Genomic DNA, 23,720 nt, shown 5'->3' on the forward strand with positions numbered 1-23,720 from the left:
AAAGACTGAAAAAACCAAAGCCAACATCATAGTAAATGGGGAAAAACTGGAAGTATTTTCTTTAAAATCTGGAACAAGATAAGGATGTCTACTCTCATCACTCCTATTTAATTTAGTTGTAGAAATCCTAAGCAGAGCAATTAGGATGAATGGATAAAGAAAATGTGGTGTGTATACACAATGGAATTTCATTCAGTCATACAGAAAAATGAAATTATGTCATTTGCAGGAAAGTGGATGGAATCAGAGATGACTATGTTAAGCAAAATAAATCAAGTCCAGAAGGTCAAGGGTTGTATGTTTTCTCTCATATGTGGAAGCTAGAAAGGAAAAGGAAAAGAAAAGGGGGGATTTCATGAAAATCAAAGGGAGATCAGTAGAGGAAAGGGATGGGGTGGGGGTGAGGAGGGATGGATAAAGTGCTGGGGAGTGATATTGCTAAATTATATTGTTATATTGTGTGCATGTATGAATATGAAACAACAAATCCCATCATTATGTACAAATATAATGCATGAATAAAAAAGTATAGAAAAAAAGGGAGGGGGTGCAAATTGTTTCTTATACCAGTGACCAATAAAAGGAAAAAGGGTTCCTTGGAGTTCTGGCTCATTCTAGGAGTGGGGCAGGAAATATACAAGATAATCCAGAAAGATCTTATAGTGCCAGAAAGTAAGGAACTGCTAAAAGAAAGGGGGGAAAAAAAAAGCACCCTCCAAACCCCCACAAGAATGAGGAAAATGTCAAAAGAATACAGAAGAGAATTAGAAGAATTTCTTATGGCCAATGTGAGTAGTAAAATAAAGGGGTATTACATTACTGCCTAAGACCAAAAAATCAAATATCCCCAAGTCCATACTGAAAATAAGTGGTTCCATAAATAAATGGAAAGGAATAACCATGCAGAAGAATGCCAAAAGTTTAAGTAGGTGCTTTTCTCTTGGAAGGTGGAGCCTGATGCCAGATGCCTACTGTGCACAGTGACTTTCTTTTTAAGGGAACAGTGTGGATGGGAGGAGAATAAAAGAAAGTAACTGTACAGTAATGAATCCTGAAAATCGCTGCCTCCACCAGGTGATCAAGGCCAACATTAGAGAAATCAGGTATACAGCATGCACCCTTCATAGGCAGTGATGAAAGTGGTGATTTACCTTTGTGGTCCTTCTCCCCAAAACACTGCCCCAGTTTAATCATTGAAAAACACTAGCTAAAGTCCATTTGGGAGCATTCTACAAAATATCATCTATAATTCTCAAAATAGTCAAGGTCAAGGAAAGCCTGTGAAAGTGTCATAACAAAAAGGCATCTAAGGAGACATGAAGACTAAATGTAATGTGGTATCCTGGATAGGATCCTGAAACAGAAAAAGGACAGTAGGTAAAAACTAAGGAAATTTGAATAAAGTACAGACTTCAGTTAAACTAATGCATTGATACTGGTTCATTAATTGTGACAAATGTGCTATATTAATGTGGTCATATTAATATGGCAATAGTAGGGGAAACTGGTTGGAGGGTATGTGAGAACTTGCTGTTTAACTTCCTTATAATTCTATAAAACTATACTAAAATAAAACTTTATTTAAAAAGAGATTGGCAATGGGCTGGAGATTGAACTCAGTGTAGAGGGCTTGCCTAGCATGTGCAAGGCCCTGGATTCAATCCTTAGGACTACCAAACAAACAAACAAACAAACAAAGAGAGAGAGAGAGAGAGAGAGAGAGAGAGAGAGGGAAAGCAAGAGAGGCAGGGAATATAATTGGGGAGAAAAAAAAATAATGGTACCTGGAATGAACCTGCCTCTCCTTCCATTTGTTAAAAAATAGCTTTCATCAAAAGTCTCACTTCTCTCACCTGTCTTAAGTGGTATGTATAGAATGTCAGTATTTTTTTTTTTCTGATTATAACAAGGGAGGAAAATATAAGTTTTGTACTTACTCTAATGTTGAATTAGATGGTTTGGGCAACCTAGAATTAAAACAGAAAATAAGTCCTAATTTACATTAAGGGCTTTTAAAGGCTTGTATTATTATTAGAAACTTGCTTAAGACTAAAGATATACACCATTTTCAAACTATATTGTCACTGAGATACTTTTTATTAACTTTCTGGAACTGTGCATATTGACAGGATAGAGAAATATATTTTCATATCTGTTGTCTATTGATCAGTTTTTCCATTCCATGTATTCTTACTTCAGTCCTAATCACCCTTTTGCATTTCTTATTTGCAGTAAAGGTACAGGGGCTGATGGGCAGCTTCTAATAAGAGAGCTCTGGTTCTTATTGACCTTGACTCTCATAATCAGGTAGTAGCCAAAGAGCCCTCAGGAAGCCTGACATCACATATGTGATGCAATTATATGACCTGAAGCGACCCAAATATGGCCTTGTTGGGAGGATATGTAGGTTATAGGTATACTTTTTTCCTTTGCCCAGAGTTGCTGATCTCTCATGATAGTAAATGTTGCTATGAGAGAACAGAACAAAACTGATCAAGTTCCTGGAGGTTTGCCTTTCCACACCAGTTCATTGCAAGGTTGTATGTTTAATTATTTGGAACCCTGATTTCCAAGAAATAATACTATAGCCCGATTTCAGACATGAAAAATGAATTGAATGCCATCAATTTGATAGTAAAAGTTGGTAAAACTGAATACACGTCAAATTTTCAGATGTTTCTACATATTCACTAGAAAGTGGCATATAAGTCATAGAATTTTATTACTGTAGCATATGTTATAAATACACAATTCTCATGAACCATAAATGTTTATATCTTAAGTATGTGGGCGTGGAACTAAAAAAAAAAATTCCTCTTTTCTACTTATATTGTTGAGTTGGAGATGGGGGTGAACAATGAATATATGAATCCAAGGGATCTGGAGTTACAATTTCCTACATGCAAAATGTTAAGTTGGCATCTAAAATTGCTCTCATGTGACAAATTTTTCTGTGATGTTGATAAGTATATGACTAAAATTGATTTGATTCAAAATGAAAAAAAATAAATTTTAAACTAAAAGGAAATCTTTTTAAAAAATTCAAAATTAAAGAAAATGAAAGTAAAATGAAATTCGCAGAGATGCCACTTGCTTGATCCAAACCAGTTAATTAATCCTATGGCCATATTCCATATCTGCTTTGCAAAGTTAAACCCAAAGGGTTAAAACCGAAGCAAACACCAATTTTATCTTTTTGGCTCCCTCTAGTGGCTAAAATCTATACTGCACCATCTTTTGGGCTTTTTTGTTCTATTTAGTCATACATGACAGCAGAATGCATTCTGATTCATTGTACACAAATGGAGTACAACTTTTCATTTCTCTGGTTGTACATCTTCTTAATCTATAAACAACTAACAAATCTTAATAAAGGTAAAGAAATAGTATGCTAATTTTAAGTCCTTTGGATATAAACCGAGGAATGGGATAACTGGGTCAAATGGTGGGTCCATTCCAGGTTTTCTGAGGATTCTCCACACTGCTTTCCAGAGTGGCTGCACCAATTTGCAACTCCACCAGCAATGTATAAGTGTGCCTTTCCCCCCACATCCACGCCAACATCTACTATTGTTTGTGCTCTTGATAATAGTCATTCTAATTGGAGTAAGATGAAATCTTAGAGTTGTTTTAATTTGCATTTCTCTAATTACTAAAGATGTTGAACACTTTTTCATATATTTATTAATTGCCTGTATGTCTTCTTATGTAAAGTGTCTGTCCAGTTCCTTGGTTACTCTTCCAGCACTTGTTCCTATTCCTGTGATAGACGTATCACATGGATTATGACTATTTGTCTTTCTCTCCAGTAGATTATACCTATGGACCTGGACAATGTATACTCCATGATAAGTCCTTAACTTCTTGCATAATGACTGACAAATTATAGGAGAGCAATTCAGAAATATTTGCTCCATTAAACAGAATGAAGAAGTCTGATGTTCTAAAAACTATAAACAAAGAACAGGTGGTAAAACAAAAAAAATATTTTCATTGTTACTTCAGTACTGTCAATATTTTATTCTTATTTGACAAAAAATAAAAATGTATGAATTTAATATACATGACAAACGATTTTAAAGAGTAAAGATAATTTAATATACTAGAACATAATACCTTTAAGCAAAGGGTAAATTAATAAATATTAATTATCCAATTATTTAGTAATTTTTTAAAGAGTTACTTGTAGATAACCATAAGAAACCTCTCATGAAATATCAATTCAAAATCTGCTGAGGGCCACTATGGCATTTTCTGTCTATTTTCATCAAATATAATTAGATTGAGTAAGTAGGTCTAAGGTAGGGATGACCTGTAAGAATCCCTTTGAACTTCACTATTCATTACTTCTTACTCTTTGTTGATTTGTTTAAATGCTACAAACCATTGCTTTTGGTTTATTTGCTTCTAGGATTTCTAGTATTAATGATGTCTATTTTAATAAAAAGGAAGAATTTTTTTTTCTCTAAAAGGCTCCCTGTGGGGACTTTTTTATTTCTCATATAACTCATTTCTACTTAAAATATTATTTGATCCCATGTAAGGGGAAGGGGGACCTCAGACTTACAAGGAATCATTTCCATAGATGTCACTTTTTTTGTTCCGTGTCAAATAATAGAATTGTTCAATAGGAAGTTTTCTAAAAAGAAAGAAAATATTAAATTGAACATCTTTTTAAATTAACATAGTATAATGGGGAGATTGTAAAAGACAAGTAGATTAAGATAAACATAATATATAGAAATTCAGTATATAAAAAGGTGGTATTTTAAATTAGTTGAAAAGTATGTATATTTCAATAAACAGTACAGGAGAAATTCACTACCCATTTGGAAAATAGTACATCTCTTCACTAGTCAAAAAGATAATTCAGATAGATTAAAAATCTAAAGAATTGAGAATAAGTCTATATAAATATTAAAAAAGAAAATGTATAGGAATATGTTTTTTTCTTAGCTGATAAAGAGGGCCTTTTAAATAAGATTTTTCTTTTAAAAGTTAAAAGCCAAAAGAACATTTGATAAGACAAAGGACATTACAAAAAGCCTAAATAAAACAAAAGTTGGAAGAAATAAAGATAACATATAAGGGATTGTTGATACCTAGGACATCTACTAATTCTACTAAATTAAAAAATTCATATTTTGAATATTTTATATTATGACCCAGAACTTCCACTTAGGATATGCCCTAGAGAAACATTTGTGCATCAGTCCAAGGCCCTCTACAAGGAGGTTCATAGGTTCATTACAGTAAGTTAAAAAAACAAAAGGATCAAAGAACTATGAGTGGCTAATTCACACTGAATTATCCATATTGTGGAACATTATGAGAAATTAAAAATAATAAAGTAAGTCTGTATTTACTGACATAGGACTAGATTGTAGGGGGAAAAAACACCCAAGTTTCTTAGCACTGTGTATCAAATGATTTCACACATAAACAAAATTTCCCATAAAATTTCAGTAGGCACATGTATAACTGTGTAAATAGGTAACAGAAGGTATGGAAGGAGACACACCAAATTGGTAATTGTGGTTCCCTCTAGGAAGGGAAGTGGGGTTAGGAAGTGGTGGTCAAAGGAGGCTGGCCTCATCTGCAATGTTTTCAGACGTGTTGTAGTGCTTACCTGTCACTGTGGTTGCCCCGTATCTTTTGAATGCCCACTCTCTGTTTTTATAGTGAGTTGGTACTGTGAATCTCATCTACCCAACATAGTTACTCACCGGCAAATCAGTATCTACCGCAGATGTGGGTGATCGGCAGAACTTTTGTGCACACATTTGCACCCTGGATGCTAGGGAGGCTGTGAAGTGGATTTCTGGATCTTACTTGGTCAAGTGGGATGTTCCAAATGTGGGAAACTAGCAAAACACAGAGACGGTATTGCACCTTTCACGTACCTCAGTGCCAATACCTATGACTACATTTTTAAGATGAAGGAAATAAAGGGATGCTGGTGAGCACTGAATCCATTCAGATGATTGGGAAAATTATTGATCTGCAATAGAACAATAATGTACAACAATAATTTTTCCAGTCACTATCTGCCCTTTTGTCTCTCTCAAGATTTTTCCCCCTACTAACAGGATGATCTACTCTTTTAATCTCTTTAAAGTAAAATAGAGAATTGCAGAGTTTTGTAGGCTCACCTTGTCTCAGTTGGAATGTGGCGGTTGGGTTAGGTATAATGATTCTCTAACAATCATGCTGTTTCCCCTTGGGCCCAACACTTGCAGGGAGAGTATGGGAATATATGGGGTGGTTTTATTTTGGTTGTCACAATGAATTCAGGATGCTACTAGTATTTCCAGGTCAAGAGCCAAAGGTGCTAAACACCTTGCAATATATGGGACGAAGAACTGTTCTGCTACAAATGCCTTCTTGGGAAACAATAAGTTAGGGTCTGGAATAAACTCCATAAAGTTTTCTTTCCTTGTCTGCCACTTACTAAAATGAATGGCATAGGTTGTTTGCCTTTCATTGGTGACTGACTGCTGATAAAATTTATCCTTATTTAATCTTTTATGAAGGAGAGATTTTGCTTTGTAAAGTCATTTATAATACCTTTCAGTATTATTAAAGATTACTAGAAAAATCAGAGTTCCCAGGAAATTCAAAGTATCCTTTAGTTCACAGAGCACTACAGCTCTATTTTAAGAGCTTTTAACCAGTAGCTTAAAGAAAGAATTTCCTTTTCCAAAATGAACAATTTTACCACTTTACCAAACTTTAAGCAATGTTTATGGAAGTGAAAACTAAGTTATACACTTTCATTACTTTGTGATTTGATTCTGTCAGTAACTGATGCCAAATTAGGTGATAACTGATCTCACTTAGAATTTCTGAAACTTGCATATTATGAGTAAGTATTACTAAAGCTCCTTTATGATACTCTACTATGCTATTTTATGTCAGGAAAACTCAGAAGGGGTAGTGATGCTCCACGTGGCATGACATGGATGTTGCACTGGAACATGTGTACAGAAACATGGGTGATCACATTTTCTGTAGTAAGAAATGCTCTTTTTTATTTCTTAACCCCAGATGACATACTTTAGGATGTCTCACCTTAACCTTTTCCAAAGGAGTAGGTACTTTAAATTCCAAAGGCACAGGACAGAGGATTTGGTGAGGCAAAGGAGTGATCCTGTTTCCCACAAACCCCCCCACTGAAACACCTCCTGCCAAAGGAGGTGGCAGGGTGTGGTTGCCAGAGAAAGCCTTTTTTTAAAATTTTATTTTTTATGAACTAAATGAGGCTTCACCCATGAGAGAGCTGTAAAACATTGTTATTCTGTATAAAAGGCTCTTTTTAGGGAGAAAGAAAAATATTGTAATATAAGTTATTCCTTGTTCGGAAACAAGGTAAATTCTATTCTGTAGTTGTTTGCCAAGCAATTTGCATTAAACATGAAGACAGGACTTTGTCCTAAATATATTTTTAAGAGATGGACATGCTAAAGTGATAACATTTGACATAAAGGGACATGAAGGGACATTTGTGAGTCAGGGATGACAGGCATTCTAAGTGAAACAAATATTTCTTCTCCCAGTATCTTGGGGCTGCATTCAGTAAGACCATCACAAACCTTTCACTTCAACTAGATTCTCTCAAGAAACAAGTATTTGGCTTTCTTTTTACACACTGAAATTATATGCAAATACTTCTAATTATTTTAGAATCCTGTATATTTTTTAATATTCAAATTTTGGAGGACAATAGCTGTAACTCCATAAAGAGTTGTAATTCCCAGGTCTGCAAAACCATACTTTCAACACTTAAATTACTGAATAGATAAATGAATAAATGGATGAGTTTTATGGTTTATATATTAGGTGCCCCAAAACCTCATGTGTGAGACCATGCAAGAAAGTCTTAACTTAATCAGTGCATTAATCCCCCAGAGGGATTAACTGGGTAGTAACTGTGGGCAGGAAAGGTGTGGCTGGAGGTGGTGGGTCACTAAGGACATGCCTTTGGGTTTTTGTCCCTGGTGAGTGGAGTGCTCTCTCTGCTTCCTGGTGCCATGTGCCTAGCTGCTTTCCTTGGTCACACTCTTCCCCATGATATCCTGCCTCACCTTGGGCCTTGAGGAATGGAGTTGGCCATTTATGGACTGAGATCTCTGAAACTGTAAGCCCCCAAATAAACCTTCCCTCATCTAAAATGGTTCTTGTCAGGTCTTTTGGTCATAGCAGCAAAAAAGTTGACTAAAACAATGAGTGAATAAAATGAACAGGTGAAAACAACTTGGATTTTGTAGTCAAACAAACCTGAACTCAATATCCTTGTTCTACAACTTTATAACTGACCCAATGGAAGGTAATGAAACTCCTGGTTCTCTGTCTATTCATGGTAAAACCAGGATGATACCATCCATTTTACAAAGATAATTCTCTATTACATTAAAAAGTTTCCATGAGGAACTTAAAAACCTGTTGAATGAGTGAGTGAACTTGAGGTCCTCACTTCTACAATGTGCTGATCTCTAGATCTTCCCAATTGGCTCTGACTATTGGCCTTTTCATCTGTCAGTTTTTTACAGTTTTACTGAGGTCTTGATAAGATTATCAGCTGCACAGGTCACTATGTTAATGTTTCTCTTTCCTGCTATGGCTTGTCTTACCTATTTTATTTCTTTTGCATGTTATATAACAAAACCACTAGCTAACTAGATTGTCAGTGAACCAGGTAATCAGAATTGTTAGATAAAAAAGAAGAAAAGTAATCTTTGTGCCATGGTTTGATGGATTCTTCTCTGAATTTCATAACTAAAATTAAGTAATCTTTAGTAAATATTTAATTTGAAATTTAATTTATTCCTCAAATTTTTTGCTTTATATTGTTTTAACTTGTGTTTTGAATAGAGTTGCTGAAAGTGACTTTAACGTTTATAAGTTATTATTGAAATACATAAATACTTGAAAACATTGCCAGCAAATTTTAATGACTATAAAGAATGGTGAAAAAATTACAAATCAAAAGTTCCAAAAACCAAGAACATCTGTACAAATTAGGCCAAATCTTTGCTCAGACAAAAACATGTTTAATTTAATATCCTTTTTTCTCTCTCATATTCTCATTTAACTTTAAATAAGATGTGGTAAGTGAGGGAATTAAGTTAATCAGAATTTTTTTAGAATACTTTATCATCTCTAAGGACATAAAAATATTTAATAAACAGGCTTTTTTGATTTCATGATTAGAAATCATATAATTAGTTTTTCTATCTGTGTCTTTTTATACATAGTAAAAGAAATTAGTTTGGAGGCATATTTAAGTTAACAAAAGGTTCAACAGAAATAGAGAAAATGGATAACAACAATCTTTATGTGACTAGCAGCAAGTTTAGTTACCTTGGCCAGGTTTCTCCACCAAATCCATAATGCTGATGTCCTTTGCCCATGACACGAGAAGATTCATATTTTGGCCTGTGTTCCTCAGGCAGCGAAAGCGGTATAATCCCACCATATTCCCTTTCAGCGCCCCATGGAAGCTTACACTGTTGGTGTGACTTCCTTAATTCCTGATACCTGTGGGAATAGAAAGACTTTTGAAATTGTTCAGCAACAACTAAAATTCCTATTGCTTCATAAGTATTTTTAGATAGAATAGAGAATTCTTGGTAATGGATATATTATGATAGTTTCTGGGTAGATAGGCATCATGGTACTGCTGAAGAACTGCAGTTAGATTCCTGAATTCTGACAGATTATCTACCCGCCCCCAAACAGTGGTAGTATATTTATCAAAAATAACATTGAGAAATAACTCACATGCTATAGAATTCATCAACTTACAGTAAAATTCAATGGCTTTTTAGTTTATTCACAGATATGTTCAACTTTACTTAAAAAAAAAAAAAATCCTGTACTCTTTAAATCTTCACCCACTATACACCTCACCCTTTCAATCCTGAGCAACTATTAATCTACTTTCTTGTGCTATAGGTTTGCCTATTTTGGACATCTCATATGAACTGAATTATATAATTACATGTTAAATTATACAATATGTGGTCTTCTCTGATGGGCTTTTTTTTTTTTTTTGGTCCTGGGGATTAAACCCAGCCGTGCTTAACCACTGAGCCACATCCACAGCTTTTTTTTTTTTTTTCTTTGTATTTTATTTAGAGACAGGGTTTCACTGAGTTGCTTAGGGCCTTGCTAAGTTGCTGAGGCTGGCTTTGAACTTGCAATCCTCTTGCTTCAGCCTCTGAACCCACTGGGATTACAGGTGTGTATCACTGCACCCAGCTTATGATGGGCTTTTTAACATAACAGTTTCAAGGTTCATCCATGTTGCAGCATGTATCTGTACTTTGTTCTTTTTAATAGCCACATAACACTCTAATATGTGGATAATACCACATTTTGTTTAGCTGTTCATCAGTTGCTGGATAATTCACTCTTAGGAACAATGCTGCTGTGAATACTCATGTCCAAGTTTTTGTGTGAATACTTGCTTTTAATTTAATTGGGAATATATAAGGGAGCTAAATGACTGAGTTATATGGTAATTCTGTGTTTATTAAGGAACTGCCAAACTGTTTTCAATTGCAGGTGCTCTATTTTTACATTTCCACCAGTACTGTATAAGGGTTTCAATTTTTCCACATTCTTGCCAACAGTTGTTATTGTGTTTAAAAAGAACAATATTATTATAGCCCATTTAATGAGTATGGTGTTATCTTGGTTTTGATTTGTTTTTCCAAATGATTAATGATATTGGGAAGTTTTTCATGTTACTAATGACCATTTGAATATCTTCTTTGGAGAAATGTCTATTTGGATCCTTTGCATTTTTTTTTTTTTTTTTTTTTTGGGTGCTGGCAATTGAACCCAGAGCCTTGTGCTTGTGAGGCCAGCACTGTACCAACTGAGCTATATCCCCAGCCCTCCTTTGTATTTTTTAATCAGGTCATTTGCTTTATTTTTGAGTTATAAGAGTTCTTTATATATCCTAGATACAAGTCTTGATTAGATATGATGTGCAAATATTTTCTCCTGGTATGCATTTCCTTTTTGCTTACTTGCTAGTGTCCTATGAAACACAAAAATTTTTAATTATCGCAATGTTCAATTTATGTTTCCCTTTTTTGCTTGGCTTTGGGTGTAATACCTAAGAATACAGTGCCAAATCCAAGATCATGAATTATTCCTGTTTTCTTCTAATGGTTTTATAGATTTAGCTCTTAAATTTAGGTTGATTTGATTCATGACAAGTTAATTTTTATACATGGTATGAAATAAAGATCCAATTTATTCTTTTGCCTGTAGAAACCCAGTTGTTCCAGAGAATTCATTGTCTTGTCTACAGATTACCTTGATTTTTTTTTTAAATGGAGAATACTGTAAAATAATAGTACAAATATTTATAAAGGATCTATTTGTTCCTCAACAATTCAGTGAAGTTTACCATGCTCACAAATGCTCTGTCTGGATGAGGATTTGGAGGAAACTGAGAAATGATTTTCGAGAAAATTGAGGAATTAAGTTTTGCCCCTAGGTCAATATGTTGCTGAATAGGAATAGCCCAAGTGGAACCAGGAACCAAAAGTCAGATGAGACAAGACTCTAACATGCCACCCCATCTTCATCCTAGGAATCTGGATAAAGTTTGAGGAATTCCCCAAGGCTTCAATTTGTAAAGACTTGAGCAGAACTCATTCAGATCTTAAGGGCTGTGAAACTAGGGTTGAATTTTGGACTATATTGAGCTAATGTGAAGTTCAGGAACTTAGGGCACAGTAGAGAAGAGCCATGGTGAGAGGTGAAGCACGAGAGGGTAATATCCTATGGGGCCTCATAAGCCTTTGGACTACACTGTAAGATCTATGGAGAGCCAGTCAGAAACACGGAACGGGAGTTCAGAGAGTCAGGGTTGTGCCATGTTTTTCTTTGTGCCAGTACAGTGCTTGGCTTAATGCAATCTCCCTATAAAAAAGTACTGAATGGAATAAAGAAGTAACATGTAGCACTGCATTGTTTTAAGAAGTCACTGGATCAAAGACTGTCGAACGATGGTCTATGGGGTAAATCCAGCCCACTACCTGTTTTTATAAGTAAGTATTTTATTGGAATGCAACCAAAGCCATTCTTTTATGCACTATCTATGGTGTTTGGCTGCTTTTGCACTATAATGGTAGAGTTGAGTAGTTGTGCCAGTAGTTGTAAAGGCTAAAATATCTGTCTGGTTCTTTGGTTCTTTAAAGAAAAAGTTTACCAACCCCTACTACTAGCTAGTCAGGGAGAGTCTTGGTGACTATGGATTTTGGGTGCTGCAGAAGGGATGCTGGTATTCAGCTGTCAGACCTCAAAGGCCCCATCAGCTCTCTGACTATGATCAACAGACATGGTTTGGGGGATATGACAAGTGAAAAATATTTAAATACATGTGATTAATGACAATCTAAGCTTTAATATTTAGCTCTGTAAAAGTTAAATTTAAATCATAAAATGAGTTCATTTCTCAACATTTGACCCCCATATATTACATTGTCCCAGAGGATGAGCCAGGGGAAAATGTTAATCAATCATGGGGGCTGGCATCCACCTAAAGGTGGTAAGTTGCAAATAACCATTTAAAAATAAAGGACAGGGCTGGGAACATAGCTCAGTTGGTAGAGTGCTTCCTATCATGTACAAGTTCCTGGGTTCAATCCCCAGCACCACCAAAAAAATAAAAATAAAAATAAAAGGACAATGCCCAATAAGTCATGTTTCTCTTTTATTTTAGGGTCTCATGGTCTCCCACCCCACCCTATAATGCTTTAACATTATATAGGAGGAACCAATTAAAAGTAAAAAATGAGGTTTTCAGATGAAAATAATTTCAAAGTTTAAACAAAACACTCCATAACAAAAATGATAATGATCAAACTGATGCTGTAATCTATAGCCAAATAAAATTGTGTTTACTTATTTTGAGGAAAGATGCATTCTCTGTTGATGAACCAGTGTTTCATTCTGAAGTTACTGTATAGCATTTTAAGTAACATATCCCATATCAAAAGGGCTAAATTTAGTCACAAATTAATGGAAGGCAGGATTAAAGGAAAACTCAGAACAAAGTAACTCTCATTTTTTTTTTTTTGTTAGCAGAGTGCTAATCATAAAAAAAAAACAGTTAAAGAATCAGAAAACAATGAAGTAAATTCAGAACCTATAATGAAAAACTAAGCAAATTTCAAGGCACTTCTTTAAGTAATATGTTTGTTTGCCTAATGAGCTTGATAACTTGCAAGAGGTAAGAAGTCAGGTGAATGGAAAATGGGATAGGAATCTGTGATGATTTTTGGTAGCTGTCCCTGCCACTGTTAAATTTTCAATGGAAGAAATACAGAATACACTACCTGCTTATTTACTTAATATTCTTTAGGGAGATCAAGTGAGGCTGTATGAAATAGTGTCTACTATAATTGTTCTAAAATATACAAATGAGTAAATTAATTGAAGTACTGGTATAAAGATTAGCTTGCTCTTGGTCTTGGGTAAGCCAGAAACAGAATCCAAACAGAATCTTGGTTTTCTTGCTGTCTTCAGTGTTTTCTGCTAGCCCAGTCATTCTCAAAATAAGCTAAAAGCTTTTAAAAAATACGGACCGCCTTGCTCTACCTCAGACCTAGTGAGCCAGAATACATGTAGATCAAGCCTGGGAATGAGTATTTTTAGAAAGATCCTTGGGTGATTTTGAGGTGCCCTTGTTTGCAAACCAGTCCTGGGTAACAACACAGCTAGATGGTACTGTCTATTATAAAAAGAAAGAGGTGGCTAATGTGAAAACCATTTTACATCACTATTAAAATTGCCAAGTTTGTTCAAAATACACATTTTAAAAGGGTTAATAAGTTTACCTGTTTAGAAAATTGAGCTGCTGAGAGCTAATGTAGGCTGGGACTAAGGTTCGCCCTTATCATTAGGAAGGGTATTCCAGGAGCTTTTTGCTTTGTATTGTTTTGCTTACAAGAAATCCTGTGGTTTGAGTTGGGAGCCACAGACCCAGAATTTGGTCTGAAGAAATAAACCACAGCAATGAGAGAGCAGGTGCCACTGTTACACTGATGATACTTTCCAGAGAAGTTCAGAAGTAACATTTAGGGAAAAGAGAATCTTGTGTAAGCTGTCTGGCTGCTTTTTAAGAGGGAGTTAAGATAGTTTCTGGGAATACATGATCATCCTGGCTTTCTCAATCACGGGACTGTGAAAGGAAAGAATTTGCATGAAAAAGGAAAATAAGTTTTAGTTATTAGGAGCCAAGCAGATAGTTAATATCTAGATATTGTTTCAAATACTCTTTAATTGCAGTTTATAAGTAGTTGACCATATGTGTATTAAATTTTACAGTCAGTTAATGAAAAGCAGTATTTTCTCAAATGTGTTTCTTTTGAATCTCATACTAGTTAAGGAATTTTGGAGTCAAACCTTGACCAACCCAGGCCATTTAGCTAAATTAATCAATATTTCAGTGAAAAGCTGCTGCTTTTGCTTTTTTATTTTTGTTTGTTTTGGGTACTGGGGATTGAACCCAAAAGTACTTAACCACTGAGCCACATCCCCAGCCCCTTTCTATTTTTTAAAATTTTGAAACAGGGTCTCATCAAGTTGCTCAGGGCCTCACTAAGTTCTGAGGCTGGCTTTGAACTTGCGATTCTCCTGCCTCAGCCTCCCAAGCCACTGGAATTACAGGTGTGTGCCACTGTACCTGGCTAATTGTGCTTTTTGAAGGCACAGTGAATTCAGTCAGACATGTCAGCCCTAAATTTTTACTCAGGTCTCTTTTTGGCCAAATACACATTGCTATTTTTGAACCAGGAACAATTGCCGATCCCCAGGTCAACATGATCTGCTACAGGTTTCCTCTGACTCAAGGGAAGTGCTCCCTAATCTGATGGCCCTTGGAGTGGAAAAAAGCTGGAATTTTGAGCAGAAAGTCATTCTTATGAATCAGGTTACAGCAGTAGAGTAGGAACAGCAAGGACTGATGCAGAAGGAGAAGTGAACTGAGCCCTTTCCTCTCCAAATATAAAAATACTCTTCATTAATAGTATCAGTTCACAAAAATTTTTGTTGAATATGATTTTACATTTAAAAAAATTGAGAGGACACAATGAGATATTAATTCAGTGATTACTGTTTCTAGGTAAAAGATGTATAGTAGTTTTCTTGTTCTTTAATTTCATATTTTTTTCTGTTGGATAAATGAAGAATTTGTTTTCCTTGGATTTCTTCAGTTTCCAAATTATTTATAAAGAGCACATTAGCTTTGTAATTAAGGAAAAAGCCTTTCTTTTTCTTCATGTAAACAGTATGTCTGTAAACTGGAATTGATCCAGGAAGTCTGATCACCAAGTATGGTGAAAACCTCTATGCAAGCTGGGAGAACAGTATTGCATCTGGCAAAGAGAACCTGTACAGAGGCCAAAAGAGTTTTCAAACTCTTCAAGTGCTTATTAGTCTGGGGATGCTGAGTTATTATTTTCATAGCTTCAGAGTTCACAGATTCTATCTACCAGAATCAGCAGGTAGAAATTATGAGGAAGAAAAGTATTCTCACTAGAAATAATTATCTAACAATCAAGAACATTCAAATATGGAATAAACTACTTCCATGGTAGTGATGTTCCATTTTGGAAGTTTTCAAACTGAGGGTAGGTGACTTCCTGTCTGAGTTCCTAAAAATAATTCTTAAATAAGAAACCCGGCCAAGTAAAATTTCAAAAATCACAAAACAAGAACATGACTACACAGGCTATGTTTTCACCAAGTGTTTTGAGATTTTTTTCCCCTCCCTTAAAATAATTCAAATAAATCAGATATAGAAAAAGTGAACACTAAGTTCTTGGCAAATTACTTGTCTGTATCTGTTCATATATAAAATGGGGATAATAGTTTATTTCATAAGGTTATCATGAGGATTAAAAGAATTTCGCATATAAAGCATTCAGTACAGTGCTGACACACAGTAATTACTCCATATGTTAGATTTTAATCATAATGAGTAATGTGTTACAGGAAATTTAGTAAAGCAAAAATTCAGACAGTAACTATGAGCAACAGGTCCTGGGAGTATTTCTGAGCAGATGGTGTTAAAGGATGATAGTGAACCACCACAAATACTCTTCATAAAATAAAAAAAATCTTTGATTAAAGCAAATTAAGGAAGTGACCACTCTAGAGTTCTACAATGTAGTGGAAGAATTTTATGTTTGCCTTTTTATAGTACACAGTAACTTACTTTCATCAAGTTCCTAACAAATATGGACACTATTGTCATGTTTTTCCTTCCCTGTGGTGTGATAAACAGAAGAGCCCTAGAGCAAATGTTTCTCACAAAAAATACACCAATGTATTAAAACCTTTTTAAAATTTGCGGCTTCTAGTTTTGGTTTTACCTGTCTTCTGAGGCAGTTGGGCGAGTGGTTGTTCGCAGAGGAGTGTGTAGTTCATTAGAGTACAAAGTGTCTGAGAGAATGTCAGCTCTGTCAAGCTCCCTGCAACAGTAGGGCCTGCCATGAATCACCTCCATACTTTTTGGCTAAAAAGGCACAATCTGGAAGAGAAAAAAGAGGACAGATTGATTTGGGTAACTGTCTTGGTCAGTGCCACTCTGTCCCTGCCTCTGGGCAGGCAGGAAACATATTTTGTACCACTAACTCCTTTAACCCACGGCTGCAACCCAGGAAAGTCTAGATCCTCTGATGTCAAATCAGTTATATATAGCAGTTTAATTAAGTTATGTGGAAATTTCAAGTGAAAGAAATCCACAAAGTGAAACATGTTTCTAAGAAGAGTCTACACTACTGGCTTGCAGGTTCATACAAATCCACTAGACACCAACTGAAATTCAGTATTTGCCTCAAATTTAATCAGAACAATTTAAGAAAACTCGGCTGACTTTTACCCCCGTGGTCTTTCTGAAAACCAGAGAGACTCATCATTCAACAAAACCAAGAGCTGTCCTTCTACAGGATTCACAGATTCTGGACAAGAATCCCATTGAAAAAAAGGTGGAGACTCAGTTGTACTGTACGCATGAATGGGCCCCCCAAAGTGATTCCGGGTTCCAGAAAGCGTGGATAAGAATCTCACCCCTCCCTCGGACTCGGGAGAAACCAAAGGGGCGCAGTGGCTAGGACGGCGGGTCCTGGGAGCAGAGGCCGAGCCTGCTGAGCGGTTCGAACGCACCTGGGATACCTGCCTGGGAGCGCCACGGGATCGCGCGCCCCTTTCCCCTCCCCAGAGCTGGCGGGTCTCCGCGGGGCGTGGAATTTCGCGGTTGCCCGCACCTGCGGTCCCCGGGAGCTTGCAAACAGGTGCGGGTGAGGGAGAGAGAGGGACCGGGGACAGGCCGGGGGCGGGGTTGAGGGTGCCTGTGACGGTGACCGTGACCGCGGCACTAGGTAATGCATCCTTGGGGGGCGGGGGGCTTCCGCGTGCGGGGCGAGGAGCGGCGGGCGGCTCTTAGCTGTCTCTGAGATAGCCAGCCTTGGAGGCCGAGACTCGCAAGATTTGGAACCAGGATCGGAAGTGAGGAGAGAGGGCGAGCCGCACAGAGGGCAGATGAGAAGGGGTTTTCCGCCGCCCAGCCCCTGGCCCCGCCTCAGCCCCTGGCCCCGCCTCTCATGCTTCGGTCCCCGCCTCCTACCCGACCCTGGCTCCGCCCTCTGCCGCGTTCGGCCAGGCGCCGCCCGCAGGTGCCCTCTGGTGGCTGCTGCGGAGGAATCGTTTTCTCTTTCGAGGGCGGCCCAGTCTAAGGATGGCTAGTGTAACAACTCTGACTGGGGCATATCTCTCGAGGTCTGGGCCAAGGAAGAAAGCGGGTCGTGGGGAGGAAAGCAGGGGAGGTCCTAGTAGCTCCTGGGTTCCTGGGTTCCGCAAGGGCAGCCCCTGCGGATAGCATCCTGATTCTCTGCCCTTCCTTTCCTTGGTGGGCACCGATGACATGGCAAAGGGGCAGGTCGGCCTGCAGATGCAGTCCTTTATCTACTCCGTCCCCAAAGGCTTAGCTCCACCCAATTACCGCAGGTACCTCCCTCCATTCCCAAAGAAACTAATGCGAACCATGTTTCTACACCAACAGATAGTTGAGTACAGACTCCCACCACCTGTTAAGGAACATGATGTGGGAAGGTTACCTTTTCGTAGTGAAAAGCCAAAACGTCCTGCAGGAACCCAGGAAATGCTGTGAGAGTGACCCCCACTGAGAAGGGAGGTGCCACAGGTGCCTTTGCTATTCTCTATTTTACACCTCTTCATCAACCAGCAGGTATTCTGTTTGTGTTCTGCCTTCTAAAGAAGTGTTAGCTGACATGGGGGAAGGAAGGTGCATTGGTATTGGCAAAGGAGTAATTGTGTAGTCCTGGCCCTCTGCCTGTAGTTGCTACTCTAAACCTGGAAGAGTAGGCCATGCTGGAGATAGAGTGGCGGGTAAGGTGAAGTTGGCTTTTGATCCACTTACCCATTTCTTTTTCAATTTCTGATAAAAGGCCATCATAGCCTTTTGTTATTTTGCTGCTCTTGTGCTCAGAATCTCCCATTAAATTCCCTCTCAGCCTAGCTCATATCACATTCCCAGCCTTCCAATGCTCTCCACATTCCTCCTTTTCTCTGTGCTACACCTTAGTCTCGTTTTCTCTTGGCCTGAGTCTTCCTGGGAGAAAACAACAGTATAATCGGTGAATTACAGCTGTCTTGATGTTGACATCAGGAAGGTTGTGGCAGTCGCAGGTTGAAGGACCAGGATATACAGTGCTAATTGCCACGTTGTAGGTTTGAAATTTTATTTTAGTTCAAATGAGTATAAGGGGTAGGAAAATGTAATTATTTCTTACCTATGAATTTTTCAAATAAAATTTGTAAGTAAGAAAGAATGTCAGATCTTTGTACAGTTGTTCTCTTTGGAAATATTTCTCTATCTGAGAGGTTCTCAGGGATGGTCAGGATTGAATCTTATGTGTTTGACAAATGCTATATTCCTAGCATTTGTGATTTTTTTTTTTTTTTTGGGTGCTGGGGATCGAACCCAGGGCCTTGTGCTTACAAGGCAAGCACTCTACCAACTGAGCTATCTGCCCAGCCCCAGCATTTGTGATTTAACTCATTTGCCTCAGCCAGCAGATTATGTGGAGCTGATCTCCAACAACAAAAAGTGATCTTTGACTCATGGATACTCAAAGTGATGACTTCTTAGGCAAATCATGGTCAGTTGGGGCAGTAGATCACCTCAGATTACCTTCCTTCTGCTTCTGACATTTTGATCTCTTTTTCACTTTCTCATTTCCCAGCAATCCAGGGAAGAGGAAACTTGGGAATGAAAAGAAGTATATGTCACTAATACTGTGTCTGGATTGACAAAAATTCCAACTCATGCCTAGACCTTTCCTCTTCATTTAAAGAATATGCAGAAAGTAGATAATAATGTAAAGCTTGAATTATAGTCTATAACCTTTCTTTTAAGTCCGTTACAGAGACCTTTAACAAAATGGTATTTGAAAATGAATTAAATAAGTTTTTGAGGGACTCAGTACTTCTTGGCAGATAAGAATATTTTTTTAAAATGAAAACATTTTGGATTTGTTCCTTGCCTAGGAGATGTATTGGAAAACCTCTCAGTGATTAAAAATACATATTTTTAAAGTATGAGACTTTAAACCTTATTGGCTCCAGTATCTATCAACTCAATAGGATGAAAATTAAAATACACACACATGCACATACATACACATTCTGCTGTCTTTAAAGTACAAATGAGTTAAATAATGTTTTAATGTTAAAATTTCCTCCTCGAGTAGCTGTCTTAGTCCATTTTCTGTTGTAGCTGAATACCACAGACTGGATAATTCAAAAAGAATAGAGGTTTATTTAATTCACCATTCTGAAGGCTGGGAAGTCTATGAGCATGATGCTTGCATCTGCTCAGCATCTAGTAAGGCCTTGCTGCATTAAAACATGGCTGAAAGCATTGCAAGGGGAAAAGAGCAAGGGTGCTAGCTCAGGACTCTCTTCCTCTCCTTAAAAATATACCCTGGTGATCTCATTGTGTTATTCAGCTTTTTGTCACTGGAAACAAACACCTGATGAGAACAACTTAGGGGAGGAAAAGTATAGTTTGGCTCATGGTTTCAGAGGCTCAGACCATGGTCAGCCAACTCCATTGCTGTGGGTCTAAGGTAAGGCAGAACATCATGGTGAAGGGCATGGTGGAGAAGTGCTACTCAACTCACAGCAGCCAGGAAGCAGCGGGGCAGGCGGAAGGGCTGCAGGAAAGATGAACCCTTCCAGAGCATGATCCTGTTGACCCACTCCTTCAGCCACACCTTACCTACTTATAGTTACTACTCAGTTAGTCCGTTCAAACTAAGATGGTTAGGTTACAGCTTTCATAATCTAATCATTGCACCTCTGAATCCTCCTGAGTTCACACAGATATGAGGTCAGGTACCTCATGAGTAATATCGCACACTATTTATTTTCTGTGTTTAGCTTGTTTCATTCCATAGAACATCTTCGAGTTTCATTCATGTTTTGGCAAATGACAATATCACATTCTTTGTTAGGACTGAATAATACTCAATTGTGTGTGTATAAGTGCTATACAGTTTTGATTCTGTAGCTTTGTAATATAATATTAAATCTGGAAGTGTGATACTTGTTTCTCTTTCTAAGACTTGTTTTGACTATTAGGACTTTTTTATGTTTCATGTGAATTTTAGGATTGATTTTTCTATTTCTTTTAAAAATTATTGTATATCTTGACTTGTGAATGGTAGAGCAATGAACATGGCAGTGCAGATATTCTTTAAGAGGTGGTGATTTCATTTCCTTGGGTATATGTTCAGAGAAGGAAATGCTGAGTCATAGGGTTCTATTTTTAATTTCTTAAGAAACTTCCATACTGTTTTCAAAAATGGTAGTACCAATCTACATTTCCACCTAAAGTTTTTTCCACATATTTTCCAACATTTGCTATTTTTAAATTTTTTTTTTTTTTTTTTTTTTTTTTTTTTTTTTTTTTTACTGCTGAGGATCAAACCTAGGGCCTTGCAAATGCTTAGACAAATGCTCTACCATTGAGCACCACCTTCAACTCAATCTTTGACGTTTTCTTTTTCTTTTCTTTTTTTTTTTTTTGTGTTCCTGGGGATTGAACCCAGGGCCTTGTGCTTGGTAGAAGGCAAGCACTCTATCAACTGAGCTATATCCCCAGCCCAATCTTTGACTTTTTAATTAAAGTCCTAATGGGAGTGAGGTGGCATCACGTAGTGGTTTTGATTTGCATTTATCTGATAATTAATGATGTGAAGAATCTTTTCATATATGTGCTGGCCATTTTTATGTCTTCAAAGTAATGTATATTCAGATCTTTTGCCCACTTTAATAGGATTATATGTCTTTTCACTCTTGAGTTGTTTGAACTCTTTATAAATTTTGGGTTTGTCAGATGTGGTTTGCAATTTTTTTTCTTTTCAATCTGCTGTTTCATTTTGTTGATTGTTTCCTTTGCTGCGAAGAACGGTTTTACTTTGAGCTAGTTCTATTTATTTTTGTTTTTGTGACCGGAGCTTTTGGTGTGATATTCAAAAACAAAGCAAAAGATTGCTGAGGTCAATGTAATAGGGGCTTTCTCCCCTCTTTTCTAAACATTTTGTAGTTTCTGATCTTACATTAAGGTCTTTAATCTATTTTGAGTTGTTTTTTTGCATGTGGTGTAAGGGTCCAATTTTATTATTTCACATGTGGAAATCTTTCCTAGCACCATTTATTGAGGTGAACCTCCTTCCCCTTTGAGTCCCCTTCATTCTCTTGTCAAAAATTAGCTGATTGTATAAATCTGGATGTATTTCTGGGCTATTTTGTTCTACTATGTCTATTTTTATTATAGTTCTATACTGTTTTGATTTTGTAGCTTTATAATATAGTATTAAATCAGGAAGTGTGGTGCTTCCAACTTTATCTGTCTCAGAATTGTTTTAGCTATTAGTGTTCTTTTATGATTCATATTAATTTCAGGATTGCTTTTTCTAATTCTATGAAGAATGCCATTGAGATTTTGATAGGGATTGCATTGAATCTGTATATTGATTTGGATAGTATGCACACTTTAACAATATTATTTATTCCAAACCATGAACACAGAATATCTTTGCATATGTTTCTTTCCATTTTTTCATCACTATTTTATAATTTTCATTTTATAGATCTTTCACCTCCTTGGTTAAGTTTGTTCCTAGAGAGTTAATTATTTTTGATGTTATGGTAAATGAGATTGTTTTCTTGATTTCTTTTCCAGTTAGGTCATTATTTGTGTAAAAATACTAATGTTTTTATGTTGATCTTATACCTTGCAACTTCACTGAATTTATTTATTAGTTTTAACAGGTTTGTGTGTGTGTGTGTGATCTTTGAAGAATTTCTAACAGATAGAATTATGTCAGCTGCAAGGACAGAGTATTTGACTTCTTCCTTTGCCTTTTAGATGTGTTTTATTTCCTTGCTGTTCTTCCTAATACTTCAGTACTTTGTTGAATAGAAGTGGTAAGAGTGGGTATTCTTGTTTTGTGCCAGATCTTAGTGGAAAAGCTTCCGGTTCTGTCCCATTGACTGTATGCTCACTGTAGTTTTTCATAAATGGTCTTATTTTATCAAGGAGCTTTTCTTCTATAAATAGGCTGTTGAGAGTTTTTACTAAAAACAAGTATTGGACTTTGTTGAATGCTTTTTCTGACTCAAATTTGAGATGATCATGTGGTGTTATCTTTCATTTTGTTAATGTGATACATTACATTGATTTGGATATGACAAAACAGCCTTTCATGCCAGGGATACATCTCACTTGGTTGTGATATATAATCTTTTTCGTGTGTTGTTGGATTTGTTTTGCTAATATTTTATTGAGGATTTTTGGATCAATATTTATCAAAGAATTTGGCCTGTAGTTTTCTTTTCTTGTGGTATCATTGGCTTAGATATCAATACGATCTTGGCCTCATAAAATGCTTGGAAGTATTCCCTCTATTTTTTGGAAGAGTTGAAACAAGTATTCATATTAATTCTTTTTTGAATGCTTTGTAGAATTCAGCTGTGAAGCCATCTGGTCCTACTTTATTGGGAGATTTTTTTAAATTACTTTTTTCTATCTCTATATTTGTTGTTGGTGTGCTCAATCTATTTCTTTCTAACTCAATCTTGGTGGGATGTATTTTTCTAGGAATTTATCCATTTCCTCTAGGTTATTCAATTTGTTGGTGTATAATTTTTCATAATACTCACTTATGACCCTATTTATTTCTGAGTCATCTGTTTTGAATTTTTCATTTTTATTTTTGATTTTATTTTGATCTTCTCTTTCTTGCTTTAAAGTTAGACTAGCTAAGGGTTGTCAATTTCTTTTTAAACCAACTCAGTTTCTTTGTATGTCTTTTCTGTATTTGATTTATTTCTTTTCTGATTTTTATTATTTACTTTATTCTCCTAATTTTGGGTTAGGTTTTTTTTTTTTGTTGTTGTTGTTGTTCCTTGCAGCATAATGTTAGACTATTTATTTGGGTTCTTTCTACTTTTTTAATGTAGATATTTATTAAATCAACTTCCCTCATAGTGCTTTTGTTACATCCCATAGATTTTTTTTTAATGTAATGATTGGAAACCTCCACATTTGTTCAAGGGCAAAAAAAAAAAAAATCTAGTTATAGAACAGTTGTAAAGTATACGACCGT

At 36.4% G+C, this 23,720-nt stretch overlaps 1 protein-coding gene across 1 annotated transcript in view; it reads right to left on the reverse strand.

Annotated features, from left to right (window-relative positions):
* Positions 1–17,495, reverse strand: part of C8H7orf31 (chromosome 8 C7orf31 homolog) — a 30,866-nt gene extending 13,371 nt beyond the window's left edge. The window contains 5 exon segments of the mRNA XM_053743437.1: positions 1,938–1,967; positions 4,568–4,639; positions 9,361–9,537; positions 16,398–16,555; positions 17,191–17,495. Coding sequence (XP_053599412.1) covers positions 1,938–1,967; positions 4,568–4,639; positions 9,361–9,537; positions 16,398–16,531 — 413 coding nt within the window. The 5' untranslated portion in view covers positions 16,532–16,555; positions 17,191–17,495.
* Positions 17,496–23,720: the final 6,225 nt, after the last annotated feature.

The sequence above is a fragment of the Sciurus carolinensis genome, chromosome 8 (assembly GCF_902686445.1).
Source record: "Sciurus carolinensis chromosome 8, mSciCar1.2, whole genome shotgun sequence".
Lineage (NCBI taxonomy): Eukaryota > Metazoa > Chordata > Mammalia > Rodentia > Sciuridae > Sciurus > Sciurus carolinensis.